General features: G+C 52.0%; 2 protein-coding genes across 2 annotated transcripts in view; one reads left to right on the top strand and one right to left on the bottom strand.

The window, feature by feature from the left end:
* The first annotated feature begins 185 nt into the window (after nt 1–185).
* Nucleotides 186–17,861, top strand: PYGB (glycogen phosphorylase B). Its single transcript, XM_054290599.1, has 20 exons — nt 186–462; nt 2,564–2,665; nt 4,470–4,548; nt 5,635–5,738; nt 7,652–7,783; nt 9,705–9,816; nt 10,169–10,251; nt 11,145–11,288; nt 11,602–11,694; nt 11,806–11,952; nt 12,064–12,227; nt 12,495–12,609; nt 13,697–13,798; nt 13,908–14,055; nt 14,554–14,612; nt 15,308–15,449; nt 15,762–15,969; nt 16,307–16,441; nt 16,552–16,618; nt 16,838–17,861. Exons 1-20 carry the CDS (start codon nt 220–222, stop codon nt 16,988–16,990), a joined length of 2,532 nt encoding a protein of 843 aa, XP_054146574.1. The 5' UTR covers nt 186–219; the 3' UTR covers nt 16,991–17,861.
* A 488-nt stretch (nt 17,862–18,349) lies between these two features.
* Nucleotides 18,350–24,507, bottom strand: part of ABHD12 (abhydrolase domain containing 12, lysophospholipase) — a 37,589-nt gene continuing 31,431 nt past the window's right edge. Inside the window, exons 8-13 of the mRNA XM_054290602.1 lie at nt 23,534–23,571; nt 23,284–23,363; nt 22,667–22,749; nt 21,883–21,961; nt 21,504–21,631; nt 18,350–20,286 (exon numbers count right to left, since the gene is read on the bottom strand). Coding sequence (XP_054146577.1) covers nt 20,247–20,286; nt 21,504–21,631; nt 21,883–21,961; nt 22,667–22,749; nt 23,284–23,363; nt 23,534–23,571 — 448 coding nt within the window. The 3' untranslated portion in view covers nt 18,350–20,246. The remainder of the gene's footprint in view (nt 20,287–21,503; nt 21,632–21,882; nt 21,962–22,666; nt 22,750–23,283; nt 23,364–23,533; nt 23,572–24,507) is intronic.

Genomic DNA, 24,507 nt, shown 5'->3' on the forward strand with positions numbered 1-24,507 from the left:
GCGGGATGGAACTCCCTGCCCTGCCGCCATCAGTTCCGCCGGTCACTCCGCCATCCGAGCGCTCCGGTGCCGCCCCATCCCCCGCGGCCCTCCCGGTGCCCTGGGCCCGCCCCGGCCGCGCTGCCGGCCCCGCCTCGCCGCGGGCGGGGGAGGCGCAGGCGCGGCGGCCCCGGCCCTGCCCCGGCCCGGCTGCGGCGGAGGCAGCGGCGGAGCGGCGGGATGGCGGCGCCGCTGAGCGATGGGGACCGTCGGAAGCAGATCAGCGTGCGGGGCATCGCGGGACTGGGGGACGTGGCCGAGGTGCGCAAGAGCTTCAATCGCCACCTGCACTTCACCCTCGTCAAGGACCGCAACGTCGCCACCCCCCGCGATTACTACTTCGCGCTGGCGCACACGGTGCGCGACCACCTGGTGGGGCGCTGGATCCGCACCCAGCAGCACTACTACGAGCGGGACCCCAAGGTGAGCCCCGGCGGGACGGGGGAGGGCGGCTGTGCCTTCACCGAGGGTGTTTCCGTGTCTACCTGCCAGGTGTCACTGTGGGTGTGACCCCTGGAACTTGTCCCTTGCGTGCACCTGGCTGTGGGGCGCCTTGCCCTTCATGCATCCCACAGTGATTTCTTCCCTGCGGGCATCATGACACCTGTATCCCTCACACACTGTTGCTGTGTCCCCATGGCCGTGTCCCTTGCACACAGCTCAGCATGGCTGTGTCCCTATGAGCCTTGCCTCATCTGTGTCCCCCACACACATCTTGCCGTGCCTTTGTCCTCACGGACATCACCACAGCCGTGTCCCTTGTGCAGTTTGCCATGACTGTGTCTGCACGAACTCTTCTGCAGTCCTGTTCCACTGAACCTTGCTGCAGCACTGTCCCCCCTCAGACACCCTCATAACTGTGTCCCCCTGCACCTTGTCACAGCCATGTCTCGCTCTGAGCAGGTCCTTGCTGCTGCCAGCTCCTCTGCAGGCTCCACCACAGTCACGTCCTGCGCTCACACTGCTGCTGTGTGGTGTCCCCTGTGGGCATCATCACCTCCATGGCTCAGCACAGCTGTGTCCTGCCTTCACTCCTGCAGAGCACGCAGGCAGCTCAGCTTTGAGGCTGGAGAGGAGTTTCTTGCCTTGTGAAAGCCAGATAAGCTCTCCCAGGTCACCAAACCCAGGGGTTCTTCATCACTTGCCGAGTCAGAACTGTGATGCTGGAGGTGTTGGGGGATGCAAGACATAATTCAGACTTAATCCTTTTGAATTAAGACCCAATCCAACGCTTGACTGGAGAGCCACAGAGAGCAGGTGTGCACAGAGAAAGGCACATACCTTCCCAGGGTGCAGGCAGGCAGCCACCTCCCTGAGTCAGCTCTTTTCCCAAGATGATGGATATTGCCTTGACACAAGAAACAAAGTGCACTTTCACTTCAGAAGGCTGTGTGTGCACTGAGAGTTACACTGGTGCATGGGACTCTCCTTTTTGTCCCAACTCACACAAATGTGCCCTGATCTGTATTGCAGCACCCACAGAAGGGGTTGCACAGATCCCATAAAGGCTCAGAGGAGCCTGGAGTGAGTTTGCTTACTGTTCTCCACACTTAGATTTTCACTAGAAATGTGCCCCTGTGGGAGACTGAAAGGAGCAGAGCATTTATGTGCAATGATTTCTGTCTTTCTGATGAGCCCTAGGGAACAGACTGACCCTTTCAGACTCCCAGCAGAAGTGACAGGGTGAGGAATGTTCTGTGGATCTTTCCCTGCTGCTTAGCAGGGGAAGATCCACACTACAGGGGAAACAGATTCACAGGAAAGCGCACTTTGAAGTCAGGTAATTGCTCCGTTAAGAATTCTGGTTTATTTATAAAAATATCCATAGTGATGAATCTGAGTGAGGGCAAAAGTTGGCACAGCCTGCTTCTCATCCCACAAAGAGGCTTTCCTTAGCATTTGCAGCACAGACACGGCTCCTCTCAAACTTGGAAGGTCACTGCACAGTTGTGCCAGGAACCCTGCCACCTATGGGACAATTTACTCGTTCAACAGGGTGAAACGGGAGTAAAACTCAGTGTGGGGTGAGCAGGAGGACCCATGAGATGGGAGTGCTGGAAAATTCCTCCCAGGAAGGTGCTGGCCCTCAGCCCAGCCAGCCTGCAGGGGCAGGGGGCTTGCTCTGGCTTTTGGGAGACTGGATCAGCTCAGCCTAGGAAAACTTTAAAAGCCCAGCGTAAACATCACCTCAGCTGAGCCTGACAGTGTATAAATATATCATTCAGCATCCTAGATAATAGTTGCCCTGAGTTAATTAGGGAAACACTTAACAGGCAGCGAGATTTTTCTATAGAAGGCTGTTGGCAGGGAGATGCGTGGTGGAGGCTTGGCTGGCGTCCCGCTCGAAATTCTTCTGACAAACAACTCTGGTGCGTGGTGTTCAGGAGCAGGCGCCAAAAGCCAGCCTGGGAAGACATCCCTGCTCTGGAAAACGCTTGGGTCTGCTCTTGATTTGAAGATTTGCTTCAGTGGAAGCAAAGTGCTGTGCTGTGCTGTGTGTAAGTGTCTCGCTTTGCCTCCCCAGCGCATTTACTACCTGTCCCTGGAGTTCTACATGGGCCGCACTCTGCAAAACACCATGGTGAACCTGGGCCTGCAGAATGCCTGTGATGAAGCCATTTACCAGGTAAAGTCTTGGGCATACCAGGGTCCCCCTGAGGCTAAACTTTTCCACACAGATGGCTGAGCACCTTTATTTCTCAGGGCTTTACCTGAGGAGGTTGTTATTTGGACTACACTAAATGAAGCTTGGCTCTGTCTTAGTGTTTTTCATTCCCCAAAGAGGACAATGGGGGGGGCCTTGGGGTTCCTTGGAGTACATTTTTCCAAACCACCATTTCCGTGTAGTGAATGGGAGAGCCCAAAAGTGCATACTGAAAACAACACCCAGTATCCTAAATGACATGAGAGTCACAGGCTGCCAAGAGCTTTCCATTAGTGGGAGAAATGATGGTTTATCACAGGAGATGTAGTGTAAAGGGAGAGATTGGGACTTGAGCAGCAAAACACCAAATTACAGTTCATACATTGAGGTACACAAGGCACAGCAGCAGTGCTGGCAGGTAGAAGTTAATTGGTGGGAAAGGAGAAAGGAGGGAAATAATTTGCTGGAAATAAAGTGTCCTCAGATGATTTCCATCTTGTAAAAAACACAGCTGGGTATCACCAAGGCAATCACTAATGTGAGGCCATTGTTACTTACTTATATGGTTATTTGCAGGCACCTCTGCAACAGCACAGTGACCTTTTCTGACAGAATGAGGTTTTTGGCTTTCTCACCCAAGCCCTTTATTTCTCCCAGCTTCCCCTCTGATCCATGTTACACTTTGTAGCAGAAGTTGGGCAATTCACTGTCTCTCTACATGAGGTGCTACAGTTGCTGCTGGAACATCCTGGCATGCACTTTCCCTGGCAAGAGACTGAAAGGGATTTCCAGGGAGGCACCTGTTTCCTCTCTGAGGAGGAAGCAGAGAGAAAGCAGGCTGGCTTTTTTCAGGATCATCCTCTAAGTTCCTTTGCAAGACACTTTCCAAGTGCAGATTTGGCCCAACATGCCAAGGCTTCCCTTGCTGCAGCCTCCAGCCTGTGGAACTCATTGTGGCCCGTGGCCAGGCTGCTTTGAAGGTCTCACATCCAGCATGGCTCTGTCACTGAGAGAATTTGTCTCTGTGTTTGTGTCCCCCTCACTCTGTGCACAAGGCTTTCCCATCTTGTGGTTGTAAACCATTGAAGTGCTGGGAGAGCAGTTTGGGGAGCAGCTGTACTGGCTTGACACTGTGCTGTGCCCCTGGCACCGGGGTGAGCTGCTGCTGCTGCACCCCTGGACTCCTGGAGAGTCCTTGCTGCTGGCAGCCTCAGCCTTCCTCTGGCAGGGGCCGCCAGACCATAGAACAAATGGCTCAAGAGATGCAGGCAACCACTTCCAGCCACAGACTGCAGCCAAGGAGCTCGGGGGCAGGATGTGGGAAGCGCAGGGAGTGATGGTGAATGCTGCAGTCACTGCTGCCATGCCCTTCCTCAAGGACTCAGTGCACAAGCAGAGGGATGACCTCCCCTGCCCAGGCAGAACTTGGGGGTCCCTTGCACACTGACTTGACCATTCCCCCCCACACTGTCTCCAATGCCAGGTTTGGTCAAAGGAAATCACCTGAGGGGCTGCTAGGGCATGAGAGTTTTGTCTGAATTCTCTAAGGAAACCTTCTTCATGGGAAAGCAACATCTGGTGATGGGCTAAATTGTTTTCCAATCAATTGGGCTGCCCAAGGACTAGGTGCTGGTGAGATGCTTTGTGGGGAGGGAATCAGAGACCTTGTGGGTTTAATTTCCTTCAGTGTGGGTGGTTTTGGGATGTGTTTGTCCTCCTTGGAGAGCAGCTCAGGACACATGGGGTTTGTTTGGTGACATGTTCTGCTGTGGTTCTTCTCCAACAGCTGGGTTTGGACTTGGAGGAGCTGGAAGAAATTGAAGAAGATGCTGGACTGGGAAATGGAGGCCTGGGCCGCCTGGCAGGTAATACAGGGCGAGGGGAGTTCCCTTCTCATGCAGAGTGCATGGGGACCAAGGGTGGTGTGGCTGTCACACCCTCACCACTGCCATCTGCCAGTGGGACCCTCCTGCCTGCTCCTGGCTGGCCAGAAACACCAGAGACAGCAGCCCAGAGCTGTAGGTGTGTGTTCTGCAGTGCAGCAGGCAGGGCTGTGGCTGGAAGAGGCTGTCTGGAGCCTTTCTCCTCACCTCCCTGTGAAATCTCTCACTTCCCAGAGGCACTCAACAGCTCTCACACAAGCAGATTGTTGGCTGCTATTTTAGTCTGCCTGTCCCGTGGGACAGCTGGAGATGAGAGCTCCCCAGCACAGAGTAAATGCTGGGGCTGATCTTTACCAGAACTGCCTGGATTGAGGGCTGGAAGGGTTTCCTTTGGAAGCAATAATAGTTAAGTATTTAGTGCAGCAGGTCAGGGTCAGAAGCTCTGCTTTACTGGGCAGACAGGCTTAGAGCAAGGCAAGTTTGGAAGAGCTCTCACTGCAACAAAGCTGGATTTGGGGTTTTGGTGATCTGTCCTTGTCACCAGCAATTTTGGGTGTTTGTGGTTGCTCAGCAGGACATGCATAGAGTCCTGCTGCAGACTGCCTCCTTGTCTCCCTTTTGCACATGAGTTTCCTCTGAATAATAAACATTTCCAGCAGCACTGTTGTGGCAGCTCCTCATCTCCATGCACAGCACATGCAGCAAGCAAGGAGTGAGGTTCCTTGCAGAGTGCCCATGCTCTGCTCCTACAGCCTCTTTCCTTCACCCTTTTCAGCCTGTTTCCTTCGCCCTTTTCAGCCTATTTCCTTCGCCCTTTTCAGCCTGTTTCCTTCACCCTTTGGGCCTGTTTCCTTCGCCCTTTTCGGCCTGTTTCCTTTGCCCTTTGGGCCTGTTTCCTTCGCCCTTTTCAGCCTGTTTCCTTCGCCCTTTGAGCCTGTTTCCTTCGCCCTTTTCAGCCTGTTTCCTTCACCCTTTTCAGCCTGTTTCCTTCGCCCCTTTCAGCCTGTTTCCTTCACCCTTTCAGCCTGTTTCCTTCACCCTTTCAGCCTGTTTCCTTCACCTTTACAGCCTGTTTCCTGGACTCCATGGCCACCCTGGGGCTGGCAGCATACGGTTACGGCATCCGCTACGAGTTTGGGATCTTCAACCAGAAGATTGTGGATGGCTGGCAGGTACTTGGAAAACTCAGATCCCTCTTTCTCCCTTTCTTTCATGCTGTGGACAAGGCCTGGATGTAAATGGCACTGCAGTGCCTTGAGCTGCTCTTAAACTGGGTATTTGAGTCCATCACTGGGTGAGGTGATGTGGGAGTTGAGCCCCAGGGCATGGCTGAGACCAGAGGTTTGCTTGCCTGGGTCTCCACAGTGCAGCTGCAGCAGCCCCAGAGTCCCATCCAGCTTGGCTGTGAGTCAGCAAAGCAGTCAGACTAAGGATGGAGATGTGCCTAAGTACCTCAGGAAGGTGTCTGGCAAAGGATGTGTTTGATCATTGTGGAGCACAGGCAAGTGTCTGGGGTGATTGCTGCTCCTGTGGGTTCCCTGGTCAGTGACAGACAGGGATTAAACAGGAATTTTCCTGTAGCATTAGTGATCATGCTATTTTCCAGTGAAAATAGGCTAAAAAAACTGCCTCAGCTGACAGTTTTCCTTAGTGTGTGTCTGGAAATGGTTTTCATTAGGAGACTCGCCTTGCTTTGGAGTATAAAGTATCTTTTTCTCCATAAAATGCCACTCTGTAGGTCAGGGACCATGAGAGGCTTGAAAGTTGTTTTTTCCTGCTTCTCCACAAAGAAGCTGCAATGCCCGGCCCCATAAATGGTAAAAACAGGGAGGGGAAAGCTTCCCCTGTATTTGACTTCATGTTTCTTAAAAAAGAACAGGGGTGGTGGCATGCTGGGCTGTGGCCCTCCCCCCTGCCTTGCCCCTCCTTGTCTCACTATCTCCCCCTTCTTTTAAGTCCCTCCCCTCACAACAGAGAAATGCATCTCTGGATAACACCAGCCTGGGTGACCCTGATGGATTCACTTTGCTCCCAGTGCCACAGCTGTGAGCTGAGGGGAGAAACCCCCTCTGGCAGAGCAGTTAACAAGAGTTGGCTTACAGGGTGTGGCTTGTGGCCAGGAGCATCACCACTGGCTGCCACATCCCACATATTCCACAGTATCTACTGGATGTGAAGGCCTGGAGACAGACTGAGAGCAGTGGTCTGTGCAGTTTGAATGGCTTAAACCTTAACAGAGATCCATAGAGGCTGATTTATTTATTTATACCAGTTGGGATTCATCATCCAAGCTTTGGAAAGCCCAGTGTGAAAAACGCCAATCGCTTGTTTTTAAAATTTTAAAAGTTTAATAGTAATAAAATGGTTATATAAAAATAGTAATACAATTAGAGTAATAATGATTTGGACAATTTGAATTAGGACAACATGAGACAATAGAGACAAAGAGTTATGGATGTCCGGGTACCTCTTTCTGGGGAAAATAAGCCCGAAAAAGGACCCACATTAACAGAGGATTAACCCTTAAAAGCAACAGCCTGTTGCATATTCATACATCTCATACCTGATGCATAAATTCCATTCAAACACAGGATTCTGTCCGGTCAGTGTCAGCTCCTTCCTCTGAATCCTGACAGCGCCTTCGAGGCGGGAAGAAGTTCATTTCTTCTGATAATGGAGCAATAAATTCTTTTTCTCTGAAAGATTGAGGTGTCCTGTGGCTGCTATCTCACTGCAAGTCTTTTCTTTGAAAGAAGTATCTTACATAGCCCAGTTTCTATTTTAACATTTTTCATAACCTAAAACTATATTTAACACAGTACTTAAGAGAACTAATACAGCATTACTTTCTAACACAACACATATAATATTCATTTCAATATTTGCAAGAAGCCAATCATAAAATGCATGCGTTTTTCACACCCAGCTATCCTCTAGAGGCCTCTGCACATCCATTTTTAAAGGCAGCTTGCTGAAGCTTTACTTTTAAACCGGTCTCCCTGTGAGGAGCCACGTTCAGCCTTCTCGTGGAGCCACAAGAGCCTCTCCTTGATCCAAGGCTCTCCTTGATCCCGTGTCCCTGCAGGTGGAGGAGGCTGACGACTGGCTGCGCTACGGGAACCCCTGGGAGAAGGCCCGCCCCGAGTACATGCTGCCCGTGCACTTCTACGGCCGCGTGGAACACACTGCCGACGGCGTGAAGTGGATCGACACCCAGGTACCAGCGTCAGTCTCCCCCTGCTGGGCTGGGGAAGGCAGACAGGGTCGCCCTGAGGTCTTCAGGCTCTGCTTCCCTCCCAGAGTGGCCAAACTTCAGTTACAAAGGTGACTTCGTAGCCTATGGGGTTGGAGGAGATAAAAGCTTTTGTTGAATTGTTACAGCAGGATTTGAGATGAAAGAGAGATCTGTTGATCTCCAGCACACAGCCCCACAGTCTTACATGGATTTATGCTGGAGGAGAATTGCAGGCTCTTTCCATGCTGCTGGCCATTCACACTGTGGATTTTCAGCTGGTTCTGATGTTGCTGCTGTGCAGAGGCACGGAGCAATGCCATGAGTGCTTAACTCTTGTTGTGAGAGCAAGTTCCTCTTCCCCAGAGCAGCCCAATGGGCAGGGTGCTGTCAGGGGAGGCTGGAGGTGTGGGTTCCAGTCCCCAGGATGCCTGGAGGCCTTGTTTTGTGGCATCATGGAGCACCAACACTCCTTCAGCCTGTCCCACAGCTGAGGAGGTAATGCTGTACTTCAGGGGCTCGTGCTTGTTCAGGCTGCTGCATCATAGGGGTGCATTCCCATTTTGCTGCTAACAAAGACACAGGTGAATCTAAGATGCTTCAGCCTCTCCTCTGTAAGCACTGCTCAGGGTGGAGGAAGGAAGGACAATGAATTTCTCTGTGATTCAGGGGGATGACCTAGCCTTGTTCCCATAATGTTCAGCTCAGTTAACCAAGGAGCTCACAGCCACAGAGCTCAGCCATTCTCTTCAGCACCAAGAGCTGAAGCTCAGTTACAGAGTCACCTGGGCCTGCTCAGAGGACAAATAAACCATTTTATCTCTGGTTGTCAGAGGCTGTGAAGTGACCCAGGTGATTGCCATGTTAACAGTGCAAGGATTCAACACCAGAGCTCCAGCACAGGGAATATCTTGGGAGCACTGTGCCAGAGCTCTCTGGCCCCCAGGTGTAGCAGGCGTCCATCTGGGGACCAAGTGTCATTGCATTTCAACATGTCTCTCTTCTGACCCTGCTGCTAGTCTGGGGTTTCAGGAATCCCAAACACTGCTTCCTACAAGGAGGTGACTTTTCAGATAGTGCTGCTAAAGGAACAAGTTGGAAAGGTTCAAAAAAGCCAAAGATGCAGTCTCCAAATATAGCATGGCTGAGTTCATGTGCTGTGTGCCCCAGTCAGTGCCTGGGCAGGCTCCCTGTTCAGAGCTGGTAACAGCAGCTTGGAGAGCCTGAGATCTTGCTGGTTGTCCCCAGAGGGGAGCTGTTGCCCATGTCAGCACAAGGAGGCTGTTCATGACCCACATGCTGATCTGCCCAGGTTTTCCCTGCTGTGTGAACTCGGTCCAGGGTTACTCCCTGTAGCCTCCTGAGGCTTAAGCATCATCTGCAAACTGCACAAGGAGTTTCACACTCACGTTAAGTTCAGGTGCTGGAGATCTCAGTGGAGTTATCCAGGCAACTTCAACAAACCCTGAATATTGGATGGGTGGCTCTGGAAATGGTGCTGCAGGTGTAGGGTTTGGTCCTGGCAGGTTGCAGAAGGCTAAAGGGCAGGATTCAGGCTGTGGAGTTAATCCCAGATGGAAACACAAAAGTCCAAGCTGCCCTGGCTTTTGCCCAGCACAGACAGAATCCCAGTGGGCAGCTGAGGGTGCTTTCAGTGCTCTGATAGGTACCACAGTTAATACAGGAAGGTCAGCAGGTTTCTTGTTTCAGTAGAGCTCCAGACAGCTCTGGTTCCCCTATGAATGCTTCCCAGTAGGTGGTGGAAGTGCCCATGATAGAGGTGAGATTCCTTCCACTGCCAGGACTTGTCTTTGTCCTCTGGATTCTTCTTGCAGAGGTTTCAGCCACTGTCCCACATTCTCCAGGTCACTGTGCTGTAACCAGGGGGTGACACTGTCGTTTTCAGGTTGTCCTTGCCATGCCTTACGACACCCCAGTGCCTGGATACAAGAACAACACTGTGAACACCATGAGGCTCTGGTCTGCCAAGGCTCCAAACGACTTCAACCTCCAGGAGTGTAAGTGCTGTCCCTCCAGTGCCTCTCCTCTGGCCAGGTGGGACACAGCTGTCCCTCTGTGCATGGTGCAGCACTTCACATCTGCCCTGCTTTGTGTTTGTTCCACAGCTGTCTCCAAACCACAGCACTGTGTGCACATCCGTGGATCACACTACTCCCAGACACCCACCCATCTCCTCCTGCCACTCCAGTGCCTTTCACACATGTACATTCCCATCCTGTTCCATTAGTACCAGCCTGAATATTCCTGTTACAAAACCTCTCTGCAAGAGAGGAGGGAAAAGTGTGGTGTCAGGGATCTGCCTGAATCTCTCCAGCTGCTGCAGTGCTGTGTGTGTTTCTCTCCCTGCAGTCAATATGGGTGACTACATCGAGGCAGTGTTGGACAGAAACCTGGCAGAGAACATATCCAGAGTCCTGTACCCCAATGATAACGTGAGTGACCTGCTTGCTTCTCTTCCCTGTTGCTCAGAGTCATCCTTCCTGCAGTTGTAGCTCCTTGTTTGCCAACACTGGAAGGTCATGGCCATCTGATGCTTGTTGCTTTGCTTTAACACAGTAGGTTGTCCCTATAATACAGTATAGGTTGTCTCTATAATTCCCAGTGAACAGGAATCACTCTGCTGGCTCCAGAGGGCAGATTAGCAGCTAAGAGTCTGGCCCATATGGTGTAGCTGCTCTGTTCCATACTGTGTGGAGAGGAAGACATTACTCCTTCAACTTTAAGGCACAGTTTACACAGAGGGGACTCATTTCCATCCCCAGTTCAAGGGATTTCTCATTGCAAGTGCTGTCCCAGGCCAAGCACTCACTGGGCTCTGGGTCCAAAAGGGAAGAGCCCTCATATCTAGCCATGGATTGGCATCTGTTCTGGAAAAGCAAATCCCCTACACTTTTTCCCACACCCTATCAAACCTGCTGGTGTTTTAAAACAGACCAGCACAAAGCATGGTGTGTGTGAGGCAGCTGCTGTGTCCAGAGACACTCCTGGCTATTGCACAAAGCCCAAAATCCTTCGCCAAAAAACCCTGCAAAGGATTTTGCCATGAGGGAGGGATCTGTGCTGGCTCTGTAGGAGTAGCATGGATGGGGCAGGCTCTCTCTCTCTGGAAGCAGCTGTTTGGGATGCCAAGCCCCTTTGTGAGTCCCTACAGCTGCTGTCCACATCAGAGACATTTGAGAAACATCCACATTTGCCCTGGTGAGGAGCCAGACGTGTGAAGCCTGTGGGGAAGCCCCTGAGGGTGGAGAGGAGCATCTCCAGGGCTTTGGCTGCCAGGTGGGGATGGCAGCTGCAGCTCTGATGGATGTGGTGCCCCCTCTTGCAGTTCTTTGAAGGCAAGGAGCTGCGGCTGAAGCAGGAGTACTTTGTGGTGGCTGCCACCCTCCAGGACATCATCCGCCGCTTCAAGTCCTCCAAGTTCGGCTGCCGGGACCCTGTGAGAACGTGCTTTGAAACCTTCCCAGACAAGGTGAGGCTGTGGGCAGAGGCACTGGGGAAATTTCAGCCAGACCTGCCTCTCTTGAGGGAGAGCAGCACGCTCAGGACTAAATGGGGGCGTTTATACAAACACCCTGGCAAGCTGGGTTGTAAAACAGATGATCTCTGGGCCTGTTTTCCCAGGGAAAAAATTGTAATTTGGAGGTAAACTTGAGAAGTTCTAGGTTGTGAGTCATGAGAAGAGCCTTGGGGCTGACCCTTAGCCAACCCCAACCCTTAGCCAACCCCATGCACTGTCAGAGTCTGTCACTGCCAGAACTGAGACCAGCAAGTCTGTGTTGCAGGTGGCTATTCAGCTCAATGACACCCACCCTGCCCTCTCCATACCGGAGCTCATGAGAATCCTGGTGGATGTGGAGAAGGTGGACTGGGACAAGGTGAGCAGAGCTGGGAGGACCGTGCTGAGCCTCACAGGAGAAGGAGCTGTGGGATTTCCTTTTCCTGCCTGGCCTGGGTGCACGTGCACTAACCTGCTGTCTGTGATGCAGGCCTGGGAGATCACAAAGAGGACCTGTGCCTACACCAACCACACCGTGCTGCCCGAAGCCCTGGAGCGCTGGCCGGTCTCCATGTTTGAGAAGCTGCTGCCGCGGCACCTGGAGATCATTTACGCCCTCAACCAAATGCACCTGGATGTAAGGGACCGGCGCCAGGGGACTCTGGGGACCTCGGTGTGACCACCGTGAGGATGGGAGTGCTCCCGGGTGCTGTGGCCGTGTCACTCATGTCCCTGTCCCTGCCTGCAGCGCGTGGCAGCTCTGTACCCGGGGGACATCGACCGCCTGCGCAGGATGTCGGTGATCGAGGAGGGCGACTGCAAGAGGATCAACATGGCGCACCTCTGCGTCATCGGCTCGCACGCCGTCAACGGCGTGGCCCGCATCCACTCCGACATCGTGAAGAACTCGGTGTGAGTTGGGACACAGCCAGGGGTGCACCCCCTCCCCTCACTGGGCTTTGCCTGTCCGCTGGGAAGGGTTAGCTGGGGCAGCTGGGTGTCCAGCTCTGCTTTGCATCTCTCCCTTTGGAGCGGGTGAAACTCTTGGCAGTACGGCTGAGGAAGGGAGGGAGAGGCAGCAAAGAGTGATGGAGCCTGCCCTGAGTCAGGAGCACACACTGGGGGGCTCAGCTGCAGCTCGGGTGGTGGTGGGTGGCTCAGAGCTCTGTGGTGTTCCAGGTTCAAGGATTTCTATGAGCTGGAGCCAGAAAAGTTTCAGAACAAGACCAATGGGATCACGCCGAGGCGCTGGCTCCTGCTGTGCAACCCAGGGCTGGCTGACATTATTGCTGAGGTGAGTGGTGATCATGGAAAGTGAGGAGCTCAGTGTGATCCCTTTGGTCACCTCTTCCTGTGGTCTGGTCAGCCCTGGGGGTGACTGTGGTGGTCCCAGGAGAGGGAAGAGATGAGAATCTTGACTCCATGTTTCAGAGGGCTGATTTATTATTTTATGATATATATTATATTAAAGAAAATTATATACTCAAACTATACTAAAGAATAGAAGAAAGGATTTCATCAGAAGGCTTGAAAGGAATAGAAAGGAATGATAATAAAATCTTGTGACTGCTCACAGCCTCAACAAAGGTGGCTGTCATTGGTCATCAAGTAAAAAGCAATTCACATGAGATCAAAGATGCACCTGTTGCATTCCACAGCAGCAGATAATTATTGTTTTTCTTTTCCTCTGAGGCTTCTTAGCTTCTCAGGAGAAAAACCCTAGCAAAAGTATTTTTCAGAAAATATGTCCATGGCAGCTCTGTGGGGACAGCCTGGGAGGACAATGCTGTGGCACCTGTAGGTGTGAGATTGGCTGGGCTCTAAAGCTGATGATGAAAAGTTGGCCAAAAAAAGCTGCAGAAATCTGGATCTGGTCCCTACCCTTGTGTGGACTGCACACAGGCACAACCATAGGGTGTCTGGACAAGTGCTCAGCCTCATAGGCACAAAGGAGCTCCTCCCATGGAGGCCCAGCTCCAGTTCTGTCCCTTGTATTTCCCAGGCCCTTTAGGGCAGCTTTTTACATCACACTGCAACATGCCATGACTGAATATCATCCTGTAGTTAAATGAATCTTCATGTGCTGCCCATTGGTTTCTCCAGCTGCCAGGAGGCCATGGCACATGTGCACATATCCTCCCTTTTCTTGCTAAAACTCCTTGAGAAAGGGGGGCTTGTCTGAATTTTTGCAAGTGCCCTGTTTCCATTGGGTTCTTTGTGATGCAGAGAAATAATCTCATAATAAGAAACTGTGCCTCTTTCCCTATGTGCCCCTTTTCCAGTGTGGCACACTGCCTCTTCCAGTTCCCAAGGGGACTGTGGGAAGGGGCAGTTGTGGGCTGGGTGAAGTGTCTCATGGCATTCCTGATTTGTTGTTTTAGAAAATTGGGGAAGGCTTCATCACAGATCTGAGCCAGCTGAAGAAGCTCCTGGAGTTCATTGATAATGAGACTTTTATCAGGGATGTGGCAAAAGTCAAGCAGGTAATGTGCACTGGGGGAAGAACATCTCAGGAACATCCCAGCAGCAAGTGCTCACTTCTGATGCAAGCCCTGCCAACTCATGCCTGTTCCTCAAATATTTTTCTGCCAGGAGAACAAGCTGAAGTTTGCAGCCTACCTGGAGGAGCATTACAAGGTGAAGATCAACCCAATGTCCATGTTTGATGTCCAGGTGAAGCGAATCCATGAGTACAAGCGGCAGCTGCTGAACTGCCTGCACGCCATCACCCTCTACAACCGTAAGTCCCCGACCTCTCCCTGCCAGGGCTTCTCTCCAGGAGGGAAGGCAGAGTGGCTGGAGGCTCTTACAGAGCTCTGGGGAAAAGCTCACAGCCCAAATCTCCAGCCCAGGTAACCTCCACACCTGTTCTGCAGCTGGTGCAAGTTAAGGCCCCATTTCCCATTGTATACTTGGGGCCCCTGCCCATTCTCAAAGGGAGGCAAGTCATTGGAGCTCTGCATTGTTCTGGCTTGAGGAGTTCTCCAAGGATCTGAATCCCCAAGGATTCTGTGGCTGCTTTTTGCCCACCACAGCTCCAGCAGATGTCTGGTTGGGCTCAGGGTCCTGCAGGGTCCTTGTGACATGGGCTGAGAGCCCAGCCTGCCTCTGATCAGGCACTAAACTCTGCCCAGCTTATCTTCAGTTCTGAAGATTTTTAATTTTTTGAGTTTTTTTAAGATCAAATTTGAGCTTTCAAATTTGAAACAATTTTGAAGAAAGATCCCTGCTCTTTCAGGCATCAGATGTAATCCATCCAAATCCTTTGTGCCCAGGACCATTATGATTGGAGGAAAGGTAACCTGCATTCCAGACTCCATGCATGTATGGCTGGGGGGTGGATGGGGAAGGTCCTGTCCCCTTTCTGTGGCTTTGCTGGGCCTGCTGTAGATTAGCCAGCAGCAGGGAACACCTCCTTGAACCAACTGGACTGAGCAAGGCTCCATCACTATTACCCCATGGCTCACTTCTCCTCCCAATAGGGTGTTTTTCCTAATTCATGGCTGGGAGAATTAGAATTGTTCAGGCTCTGGGGAGACTTTATTGTAGCCTTTAAGTGCTTGAAGTGGGCCTTTTAAGAAAGATGGGGGAAAATGTTTTAGCAGGACCTGTTGTGCTAGGACAAGGGATAGTGGTTTTAAATTGAAGAAGAGTTAATTTAGATTAGATCTAAGGTGGAAATTTTTTCAATCAGTGTGGTGACCCACTGGAAGAGGTTGCCTTGAGGTGATACATGCTCCATCTCTGGAAACATTCAAGATAGGTTGGATGGGGCTCTCAGCAACCTGGTCTAGTTGAAGATGTCCCTGCTTATTGCAGGAGGGTTGGGCTAGATATCTTTCAAAGGTCCTTTCCAACCCAAACCATGCTGTAATTCCATGTGAACAGCAGAAGTGAGGCTCAGACTCACTGCAGTCAGAACCCCACACTGTCATCTCTTATGCTCTCCCTTCCTTAAAAGCCTTCCCCATTTCTGGACTGCTCTTCTTCAGGCAGCTCCTGGCTACCACATGGCCAAGATGATCATCAAACTCATCACATCCATTGGTGAGGTCATCAACAACGACCCCTACGTGGGGGACAAGCTCAAGGTCATCTTCCTGGAGAACTACCGGGTGTCCTTGGCTGAGAAGGGTATGTCTGGTCTTGTGTAAGCACCTGTCACAAGTTGGGCACGTCCCAGCTGGGCCTAGGAAGGGGCTGGCCTGAGAGGCAGTTGTGGCAGGACACCTGGCTGTCCCTTATGAAGAGCCTGAAGGCTCCACAGGGCAGGAAGGCAGCTTCATTCATGCAGGAGTGGCAGCAGCTGCTTGGGGTCATGGCAAAGCTGAGCCTGGCCCCAGAGTTGTGCTGTTTGGGCTGAGGGTGAGGTCAGAAGGGCCAGTCCTGGTTGTGGGGAGCTGCAATGTGCCAAGGATTAACTCCCACTTCTCTTGCACCTGGCAGTGATCCCAGCAGCGGATCTCTCCCAGCAGATCTCCACAGCTGGCACGGAGGCCTCGGGCACTGGCAACATGAAGTTCATGGTGAACGGGGCCCTCACCATCGGGACCATGGACGGGGCCAACGTGGAGATGGCTGAGGAGGCGGGAGAAGAAAATCTCTTCATATTTGGCATGAGGGTGGAGGACGTGGAGGCCCTGGATCGGAAAGGGTTGGTGAACACCAGGGCTTGTCAGATGGGCTCAGCTCTGATGGGGAGAGCCATGTTCTCTGGGAGGGACACCTTCTTCTCTGGCAGCTCTGGAGGAGGAAGAAGCAGGGGCCTAGAGGCAGTCTCTGCCTTGGGCTGCAAGGATTCAGCAGTGGGACATGGTATGAGATATCAGACACTGCTGCTGGTGTGAGCCACGAGCAGGGTGCTGTGATGGGATGGGCACAGCCCTGGGAGCACGGCCCCTCACTGAGGAGCTGTCCCACGTCCCTGCCTGCCCTCCCTGCCCCAACACAGGCAGCAGCAGCAGTGCCTGAGGCTGTCTGTGCTGGCACAGGTACAACGCCCGCGAGTTCTACGAGCGCCTGCCCGAGCTGCGCCAGGCCATCGACCAGATCACCAGCGGCTTCTTCTCCCCTCGGGACCCCGGCTGCTTCAAGGATGTGGTGAACATGCTCATGTACCACGACAGGTGAGTCCTGGGAGCATCCCTGTGCAGGGGAGCCCTGCCTGCTCATGGGAGGGAAGGTGTCTGTCCTGCCCAGAAGGCAAACCCCAGCCAGACTGTCCTTTGGGTTTCAGGTTTAAGGTGTTTGCAGACTATGAGGCCTACATTAAGTGCCAAGGGCAAGTGGACCAGCTGTTCATGGTAAGGTTTGCCCACTGCTGAGGGGGAACGCTGGGGGTAACTGGGATGAGTGGAGCCCTTCTCTTGGACACCACAGCATGTGGGTGCCCTGGGGCAGGGTGAGGCAGGTTTGGCTGCTTCAGCAGCCCCACACTGTGGGGTTTTAAACTAGCCAGTGCCCCAAGCCAGGAGAGAGCTGGGTGAGCAGCTGAGTATTGACACTGCCTCTCCTCTTGCCAGGATCCCCGTGAATGGACGAGGAAAGTGATCAGGAACATTGCGTGCTCGGGCAAGTTCTCCAGTGACAGAACCATCACGGAGTATGCCCGAGAGATCTGGGGGGTGGAGCCTTCTGCCACAGCCATCCCCCCGCCCAACCTGCCCCGAAACTGATGCGAGCACCAAGGGAAGGAAGGAGGGATGTGCTCCCATCGCAGGAGGCCTCACCTGCATTTCACCACCAGTCAGATGGGCTCAGCTCTGCAGAAACAAGGCCTTTCCCTCAGAGGGATAGAAGGATGCTCTGAGGAGGAGCCCTGACCAAGGAACAAGAGCTGGAGGGCAGGAGAAAGGACCTTGTGTTTGCACCTACCTAGCCTGCACGTGCTGCATAGTGCTTTTAGTGAGATGACCATGGATAAGTCTTCCACAGCTGTGCTCCATGCTTAACAAGGGCTTTCCAAGTAAACCTTCCCCTGCCCCTGTGTGCAGGGGCCTGGCCTCCTTGACCCTGCCCCACAAGTAGGATTAGCCAACACAGAGTGTGTCTTTCTCCTGCAGGGTCTGCCAGGCCCAAAGCTGGGGGAGCCAGAGGCCAATCCCTGCCCATCCCCTTCCCCAGTTTCACCTAAAGGAGGGGGGCTGGCTGTGAAAGCTGCTGGCCCCAGGGCAGGCACCAACACTGTGCCACAAGCAGGAGAGCCTGGGATCAGCCACTTCCTTGTCACAGACCTTACTGTAGCCTCCTCCCACACCTGTTCCCTAACTAAAGGCCCAGTAACCAAGCCACTCCAGGGATTTCTAGCCTCCATCTCTGCACAGGGAGGGCTGTACCTGCTGGCTCTTGGCTCTGCAGATACAGCTGTGCGTGTGTGCTGCTCAGGGGGTGAACATGGATCACACCCCTGGCACTCTTCCTTAGCAGGGTCAAGCTGCTCCACGTGTCCCTCCCAGTGCTGGGGTCACACTTTAACACCCATAGTGCTGTGTAGTGCACCAGTACTGCCCTGTTTGACACCAACTCATTAAAACAACCCAAACACCTGCTGGTTTGACTTCAGACTCACTTGTGACTACTCCATGCCTCTGGGTTCGGGTTGCAACAAGTTCAGGCCACAATGCCTGAATCACTGCTGTCCTTGCCCAGCTGTGGCTCTGTGGTTTGTAGTCCCCTGCAGCTGGCAGGGTGCTGGCCCCACCATGGGGGGACAAAGTGCCCATGACAGCTGACTCCACGCACTGGGGTGGGGTTAGTGTTGGGTTTGCCCTGCAAATGGCACACAGGGCTCCTGAGCTAGAAGTCACAAGCAATTCCCATCTCCCCCATTCCCAGGGGAGAAGCATGGCCTCAGCTGCAGCCAAAATAAAGGCACAGACCCTCTGGGCTCCAGGTGAGTCGCTCCTCTAGAGCTGACAGCAGCCACAAAGATTTGCCCACTCCCAGCTGCACAGCCCTACTGCAGCCCAGCCCCACACCCAGCTGACCTGCTCAGTGTGGAGAAAACGTCCCAGAAAGTGCCAGGTAAGACTGGTAAAGCTAAAGTGATCAGCAGTCAATGCCTTTATTAAAACTACACCACTTTCAGATAAACATTTCAGTTCAAATTTCCAAGCACATCACTGGGCTGCCAACAGGAGTGGTGGTGCTGGGACCACCCAGAGCAGCAGCTCTCGTGCTGGACTCCCAGCTCTGTCCCAGCAGGAGGAAGGCAGCCAGGCAGGCCCCAGCTCAGGCTGCACTTTGCCCCAAGCCAGCTGCCAGCAGCAGCTCTGACTGGAATGTGTGTTACTCTCCAGAGCCAGGTAAGTGTTTCTCATCTGTCAGTGCAATAAATCAAGGTTGCTGCACTTGTATTGTAGTGGCACAGCTACTTCATGAGTATCAGGGTCAGAAACCTCGGGGACAACTGCACTAATGGCAGAAGAATCTTGGTACAAGAACAAGCTACTGCCTCTTTTGCAGCTAGGATGAGCCTGCAGCTATAACTCTGATGCATGCTGAGCAGTTTATTACTATGCTGTACACCCCTGACCGGATCCTTGGGGCAGCACAATTCCCTTTGAGCACTAGTGACTAAACCTACAGCACCTGGAACTGTCTGTGTGGACTGACAAGGGGCAGGACCCCAGCAAGGCAGTGTGTCACTGACTCCTCTTTCAGTGAAATAAACCAGCCCCACTTCTAGCCCCAAGCAGGGCAAGGACACCCCCAGAGCCTCTTCCTGTGGGAAAGGCTCATTTCCACTTCTGCCTCCTGACAATGGCTGTTGGAGGGGCTAAGATGTGCTACTGGAAGTGCACAGAAGGCAGGGGGGAGAGATGGGGAATGGCACCCCAGACTTATTTTTGCATCAAAAACTGTGTCACTGCCTGCTTTTAACTACAGTGGAACAGCACTGCCACCAGGAACACGAAAACCTGACCCAAGGAGTTAAAAAGTAGTTGAGAAAAAAAAAACCCTTGCCCTTCTTACCTAAAAGCAGCACATGGCTGTCTGGGTTTGAACAGGGGTAATGGAAGACATTCATTCCAGCAGCCAGGGCACACACTGTCCATGGAAGAGGAGATCAAGCAAAAATTAATCTCACAGTTTCTGGCTTAAACGCCCACATCTGCAGTTTATATACATGTGTCATTCCAATCCTAATAGGAATACTTGTGAAGAAGGGGAGGAGCTCCACAGAGAATAGCAGGGATGAGAGCAAAAAATAATGTCCAGAAAGAAAAAGGTGCAGGAAAGATAAAAGAGCACTAGCCTTGCCCATTACATAGATGTTTCAAAAGGAAGAACAAAAAAAAAATCTTTCATTTTATTTCCAAATCTGTGCAATTACCCCAACACTTGCAGCACATTATGACTGAAGAGCTAAATAAAAATACCTCTCACTACCTGGATCCTCCATGTATTTGCAATTACAGCCACTGATCAAAGAGGAAAGGCAAAACATGTATTTTCTAGAAAGAGAACACCTCAAACTCAAGCAAGACACCTGCGGTAAGGAGACGTGGCAAAAGCCATTTGCCTACAAATGTATCTCTACATGATCCAAAAACAGCAGCAGTGTTTAAAAGTGAAAGGAACATCCTTGGTCATGACACAGTGTCCTAGGAACATCTGTCCTCAGCGGTACCACGAGGGATGGGCGAGGCTTTGCTGTGATTACATTTTCCATGGTTTGGTACTGGCTCCTGGGCCATCACAACCCCTCTGTCCAAGTCCAAAAAGAAGCCAAGAACTTCTTCCTTCTGCCGTCACAGATGCTGATGCCAGAAGCTGGAGTTGCCAAGGGTACACATCAGGACTGGAATGGGAATCCCTGACCTCCTCTAGTGCCAGGGATGGAAGAACGGCAGACTGACCCACAGGGAGCGGGGAGGAAAAAGAGAGAGGAAGGAAATGAAAATCTCTGTGCTGACAAGCAGACAGTCTTCAGTGATGATGCTCGTGTTCAGATTTTCCCAGGAATTCCCTAGAAAAGGAAATGACAAAGCAGTGACTCTCCTACACTCTGGTGTATGCTACAGCCTGCAGGTCTTCCCATTGCCCTGGCAAGCACTCAGCATTTGCAGCTGCAGGGAACAGCACTGAGCTCTGCTCTCACACCATCAGAGGCTCCCAACTGAAAGAGCCAAACTGAAGCAACCACTCTGCAAACAGCCCCTCCACAGCATCCAGCTCACAGCAGAGATGAGCCAGAAAGTGCTCCCTGATTTCTGTGGCTCCCCCTCCCAAAACCTGCTTTGCAAGGAGGTGGAGAGCTCTGACTCCTGTGCTAAGCCAGCCCCGGTGTAGCAGGCACAGGGTCTGCAAGGCCTCCCTGGCAGTCAGGTGCCTAAGACAAGAAATGCTTAGTCACAATGACTGGAGCTGAGAAGCCCTCTCCTGCCCTCAGACCCTTGTTATCTCTCCGTAAGACAATAAGTCACTTTCACCTCCACCCTTACTAGTAGGGTGTTTCCCAAAACTCCTGTACCCTATATAAACCCCTACTTCTGCCCAGTTCAGGAGAAGAGCTGTCACTGAGACCCTTGGCAGAAGCTGCCAATAAAGACATCTCTGCAGAACCTCATACAGTGCTTTTCCTCTCTCTCCCCCTGCATCTGCTGCTGAGGCACTTAGCAAGCAAACAGCTGAAAATCACCAATAAGCTGAGAATCACGTAAGAGCTGAGCTTGCTAAGATTGACTGTGGCTCTAGAGCCTGCCTAAGGGGCCCAGACATGTAGGAGGATACAGTATGGGTAAATGAAGGTGGTATAGAATGTAATCTTATCCCCTAAAGAGTTGCAGCTGGACCAATTAATAAAGATTAGGAGCAGGCCTGATCTTAACAAGCCACACCTGTAGCCAATAAGAACAGTGGTATAAAAGAGTGGATTGGTGGGATCTGGAGTCAGATGGTTATTGCAGGGACCAGGCATAGTCAGTGCTTAGAGGAGCTGCCTGTGAGAAACATTGAGGAGGTATGAAACTCTGGTGACATGGAATCCTTGCACCATAATGATAACAGAATGCTTGATATGTAAGACAACACAGACAGGTTGTGCTTAACTAAACTTTGCTGTCTGGGACACCCACAGCACTTATTTTTGGGGAGATCTCGAAAACCCCAGAGCCACATCAGGCCGGTATCTCCCCAGCTGTGGAGAGCACAGGGTGCCCAGCCCGGCCCCGGGAGCGCAGTTACCGCAGTATCCGAGGTAGCTCTGGACTCCTGTAGATGTACTTGTGCCGGTAGCCCAGGTCTGTGTGGAAGGGCACAAACTGCACCTTGTAGTCCCGGAAGCTCCGCGACGTCGCCGCGATGTTGTAAAGCTGCACCCAAGGGGAGGCAGGTGAGGGATTGGTGTCACCCCAACCCAGCTCCCCCTGCCAAACCCACCGCCCCCTCAGGCACGGCTTTGGTACCTTCAGCCTCATTTCACCACTGATTCGCCACACTGCAGGATCTGCAGTCCCTCTGGGCTATGTTTTACCCCTTTCCATTACTGACTTCTTGCCTGGCTGAGATGTTCTATCCACCCCAGCTCCTCCCACCAGATCAGTTTGCAGAGCCACGTGTGTACCTTTTTTCCCAGATGAAATGGTACCACTGGATCATCCTCAGCGTGAAGGATGAGCAGGGAGCAGGAAATGTATTTCACACTGCAAAACAGAAAACAATGTCACAAAGGCTCAGAGCAATCCCATCATTTCTCCAACACCAGCACGTGTACATTTTGAAGAAAACTGTAATGACAAGCATGTCCTATGGGTTATTAACTACAATTTAAAACCTTATCTGGGCACCATTCATTTGGTCTGTAGAAAATTTACTAGTGACAGACATGCTTATAAAATTTTCTTGCTGCTTAGACCAGAGAAATGTGGCTCACTCCACTGTAAATCATCACCCCCTCTCCCCCCAGGTCTGGTTTGGTTTCAATACTGGAAACTCACAAATGCTCTGGCCCTTCAATGAAAGACTCAGTGAAAGGAGTCAATGTGATTACAGGCAAGGTGGCTTAGGCAAATACACAGCAAAGAAATCTTCCCAAACCTTCCTTCCATGTTCCAATGCTACTGTTTAATATGGAAGGTACACTTGAAAAGCATAAATGGCACGAACCCAATCAGGATATCCCTGAGGAGTCTCTGTTCTCTCTGTTTCATCTGTCCTTACTATGAACAATTTAAAAAGACAGAGCTCCACTGTGCTGCTCTCAGGGCTGTGACAGTAATTGAAATCACTCCAGTAAGAGCAATGCAGCAACAAAAAAAAGCCAGAGTGCAGTCTCATGTCTATCCTCATTGATGCTTGCCAAGGCTTACTGCAGCCACAGCTGAAAGCCCAGCAAAGAGGGAACTCACTTCTCATCGTTTGCAAATTTAATTCCACTTGTTGTGATGGGGTCAAGGAAGAACCAGTCAAATCCAGGGAAGTATCTGTATATCTGAGAGGAAAGATGTGCATTAGTGGCAGGCACCAGCAGTCCATTGATACAAAGAGCACTAACAGGCCAGGCAGTGCTATCCCATAACATCCCCTGCCTGCTGACCATGCTCTTTGCAGTAACACTGCCCCTGTTTCCACCAGCATTATTTCTCCTCCCCTGTTTCAGGCCTATCTTACCAGCCTGCTCAGGAGCAGGCCCTGTGGGCGCTGGCATGGTCAAAGTCCCCAGGTATCATGCAGGACTGCTGGCAGCCCTTCCTGGAAGAGCTTTATTCCAGGGCACCTCCTCACCAGCTTGGCTGTATGCAAGGCCTGGCCTGGGTGTGTGCTCAGTTCAGAGCCAGCTCATTCCCATGCTGGACACACGGCTCTGGTTCTGCTCACTGTGAGCAGCTGTCTCCAGTGCAGCTCTTTACCCCCAATGTTTACAGACACCGCAAGTTGCGCAGTTAGCTCAGCTCCAGCACTTCTGAAGGTTCATTTCCATGCTCACAATTCCATGCCAGCAGTGAGAGTGTCACTGTGTACTTGCCACAGAAAAGGGATGGCTCCGCGCCTCCTCCCGTATGTTGGTGAATGGAGATTCCAGGATCAGGGCATCCGGGGGCGTTTCTGAAAAGCCAAAGGCAATGTGCTGAAGCCAGCCAGCAAGGTCAGGCTCTGCCTCGTGGGAGCAGCTGCCACCACGGTGCACCAAGGACAGCTCTGTCAGCTCCCCAAATGTCTGTGGGAATCTGGGACAGCAGCAGGCTGCTGGAAATGCATCCACGGGTCACACTCACCTCTCTCGCAGAGGCGCCGCACCAGGTTTGTGGCAACTCTGGAAAGAAGAAGGAACATCGAGTTGGCACATGCCCTCTACAGAGAAAAGCAAGGCACAATTCTTCCCAAGAATATTCTTATCTCTTTTGCTGTGCCTGTGTTTGTGCAAAAGGGGAATGCAACATGGAGACTGTTTACCCAAAGTGCTGGTGTTTTGTTTCCTTGTGTGTGTGTTGGGACTGTCAGCTGACAGTCACGAGGTTCTGTGCAGTTGAATGCTTGGCAGATTCAGTTTAGATGTAATGCAATAGAAGATAGAATAATGTAGTATAATAAAGTAATTAATTAGCCTTCTGATAAGATGGAGTCAGATGCATCATTCTCTCCCCTGGTTGGGGGATCCCTGTAAATTCCCTAAAACCCCACAGCCACGAGGTCCATCCCGCACAGCGCTCGAGGTCCGGCAGCTGGCCCACAGTGACCTGTGTCCTCACATACCCAACTGCCCCAAGTGACCTGCAAGGAGCTTCCCTAACTGGGACAGAAAGCAGCAAGGTCTCCCCTGTGCATCACCCTAACAGGACAGAGATATTTCCAGAGTTGCCAAGTTCTCCAAGCACACAGCATTTCACAAACCCTGAACTCCAGACTGGCTGTGGTCACTAGAGAACTCAGCTGGGGACCAGTCTCAGGACACTCTGACTGCAGTGCTGGGAAACATCACAAGCATGCTCTGACCCAGAAAGGGATTCTGAACAGCACAAACAATATAGAGGACGAGCCAAGAAAAAGTCTTTGTCTTCTCTCAAACTAAGCAAGGTGTTTAGTGTCACAGCAATAGACAGCCTGAAATACCTCCCTGTCCCAGCATGTGTTTCACAGCCTTTGTGGTCTCAGTTTATCTGTACACAGCTCAGCTCAAAGGTAACTCTTGTGTTTGCCCTCTGCTCCTCCACAATCACAAGGATAAGAGCGAGTGGTGCTGAATATGACT

This window comes from Melozone crissalis, unplaced genomic scaffold (assembly GCF_028551555.1).
Source record: "Melozone crissalis strain CALT ecotype California unplaced genomic scaffold, PUWL_Pcris_2 ptg000081l_1, whole genome shotgun sequence".
Lineage (NCBI taxonomy): Eukaryota > Metazoa > Chordata > Aves > Passeriformes > Passerellidae > Melozone > Melozone crissalis.

Bases quoted from the DNA above. Each gene is read 5' to 3' on its own strand.
- PYGB (XM_054290599.1), top strand. From the start codon at position 220: ATGGCGGCGCCGCTGAGCGATGGGGACCGTCGGAAGCAGATCAGCGTG. The intron at 9,817-10,168 runs GTAAGTGCTGTC...CTCTCCCTGCAG, and splicing joins CGACTTCAACCTCCAGGAGT to TCAATATGGGTGACTACATC. The intron at 11,695-11,805 runs GTGAGCAGAGCT...TCTGTGATGCAG, and splicing joins AGAAGGTGGACTGGGACAAG to GCCTGGGAGATCACAAAGAG.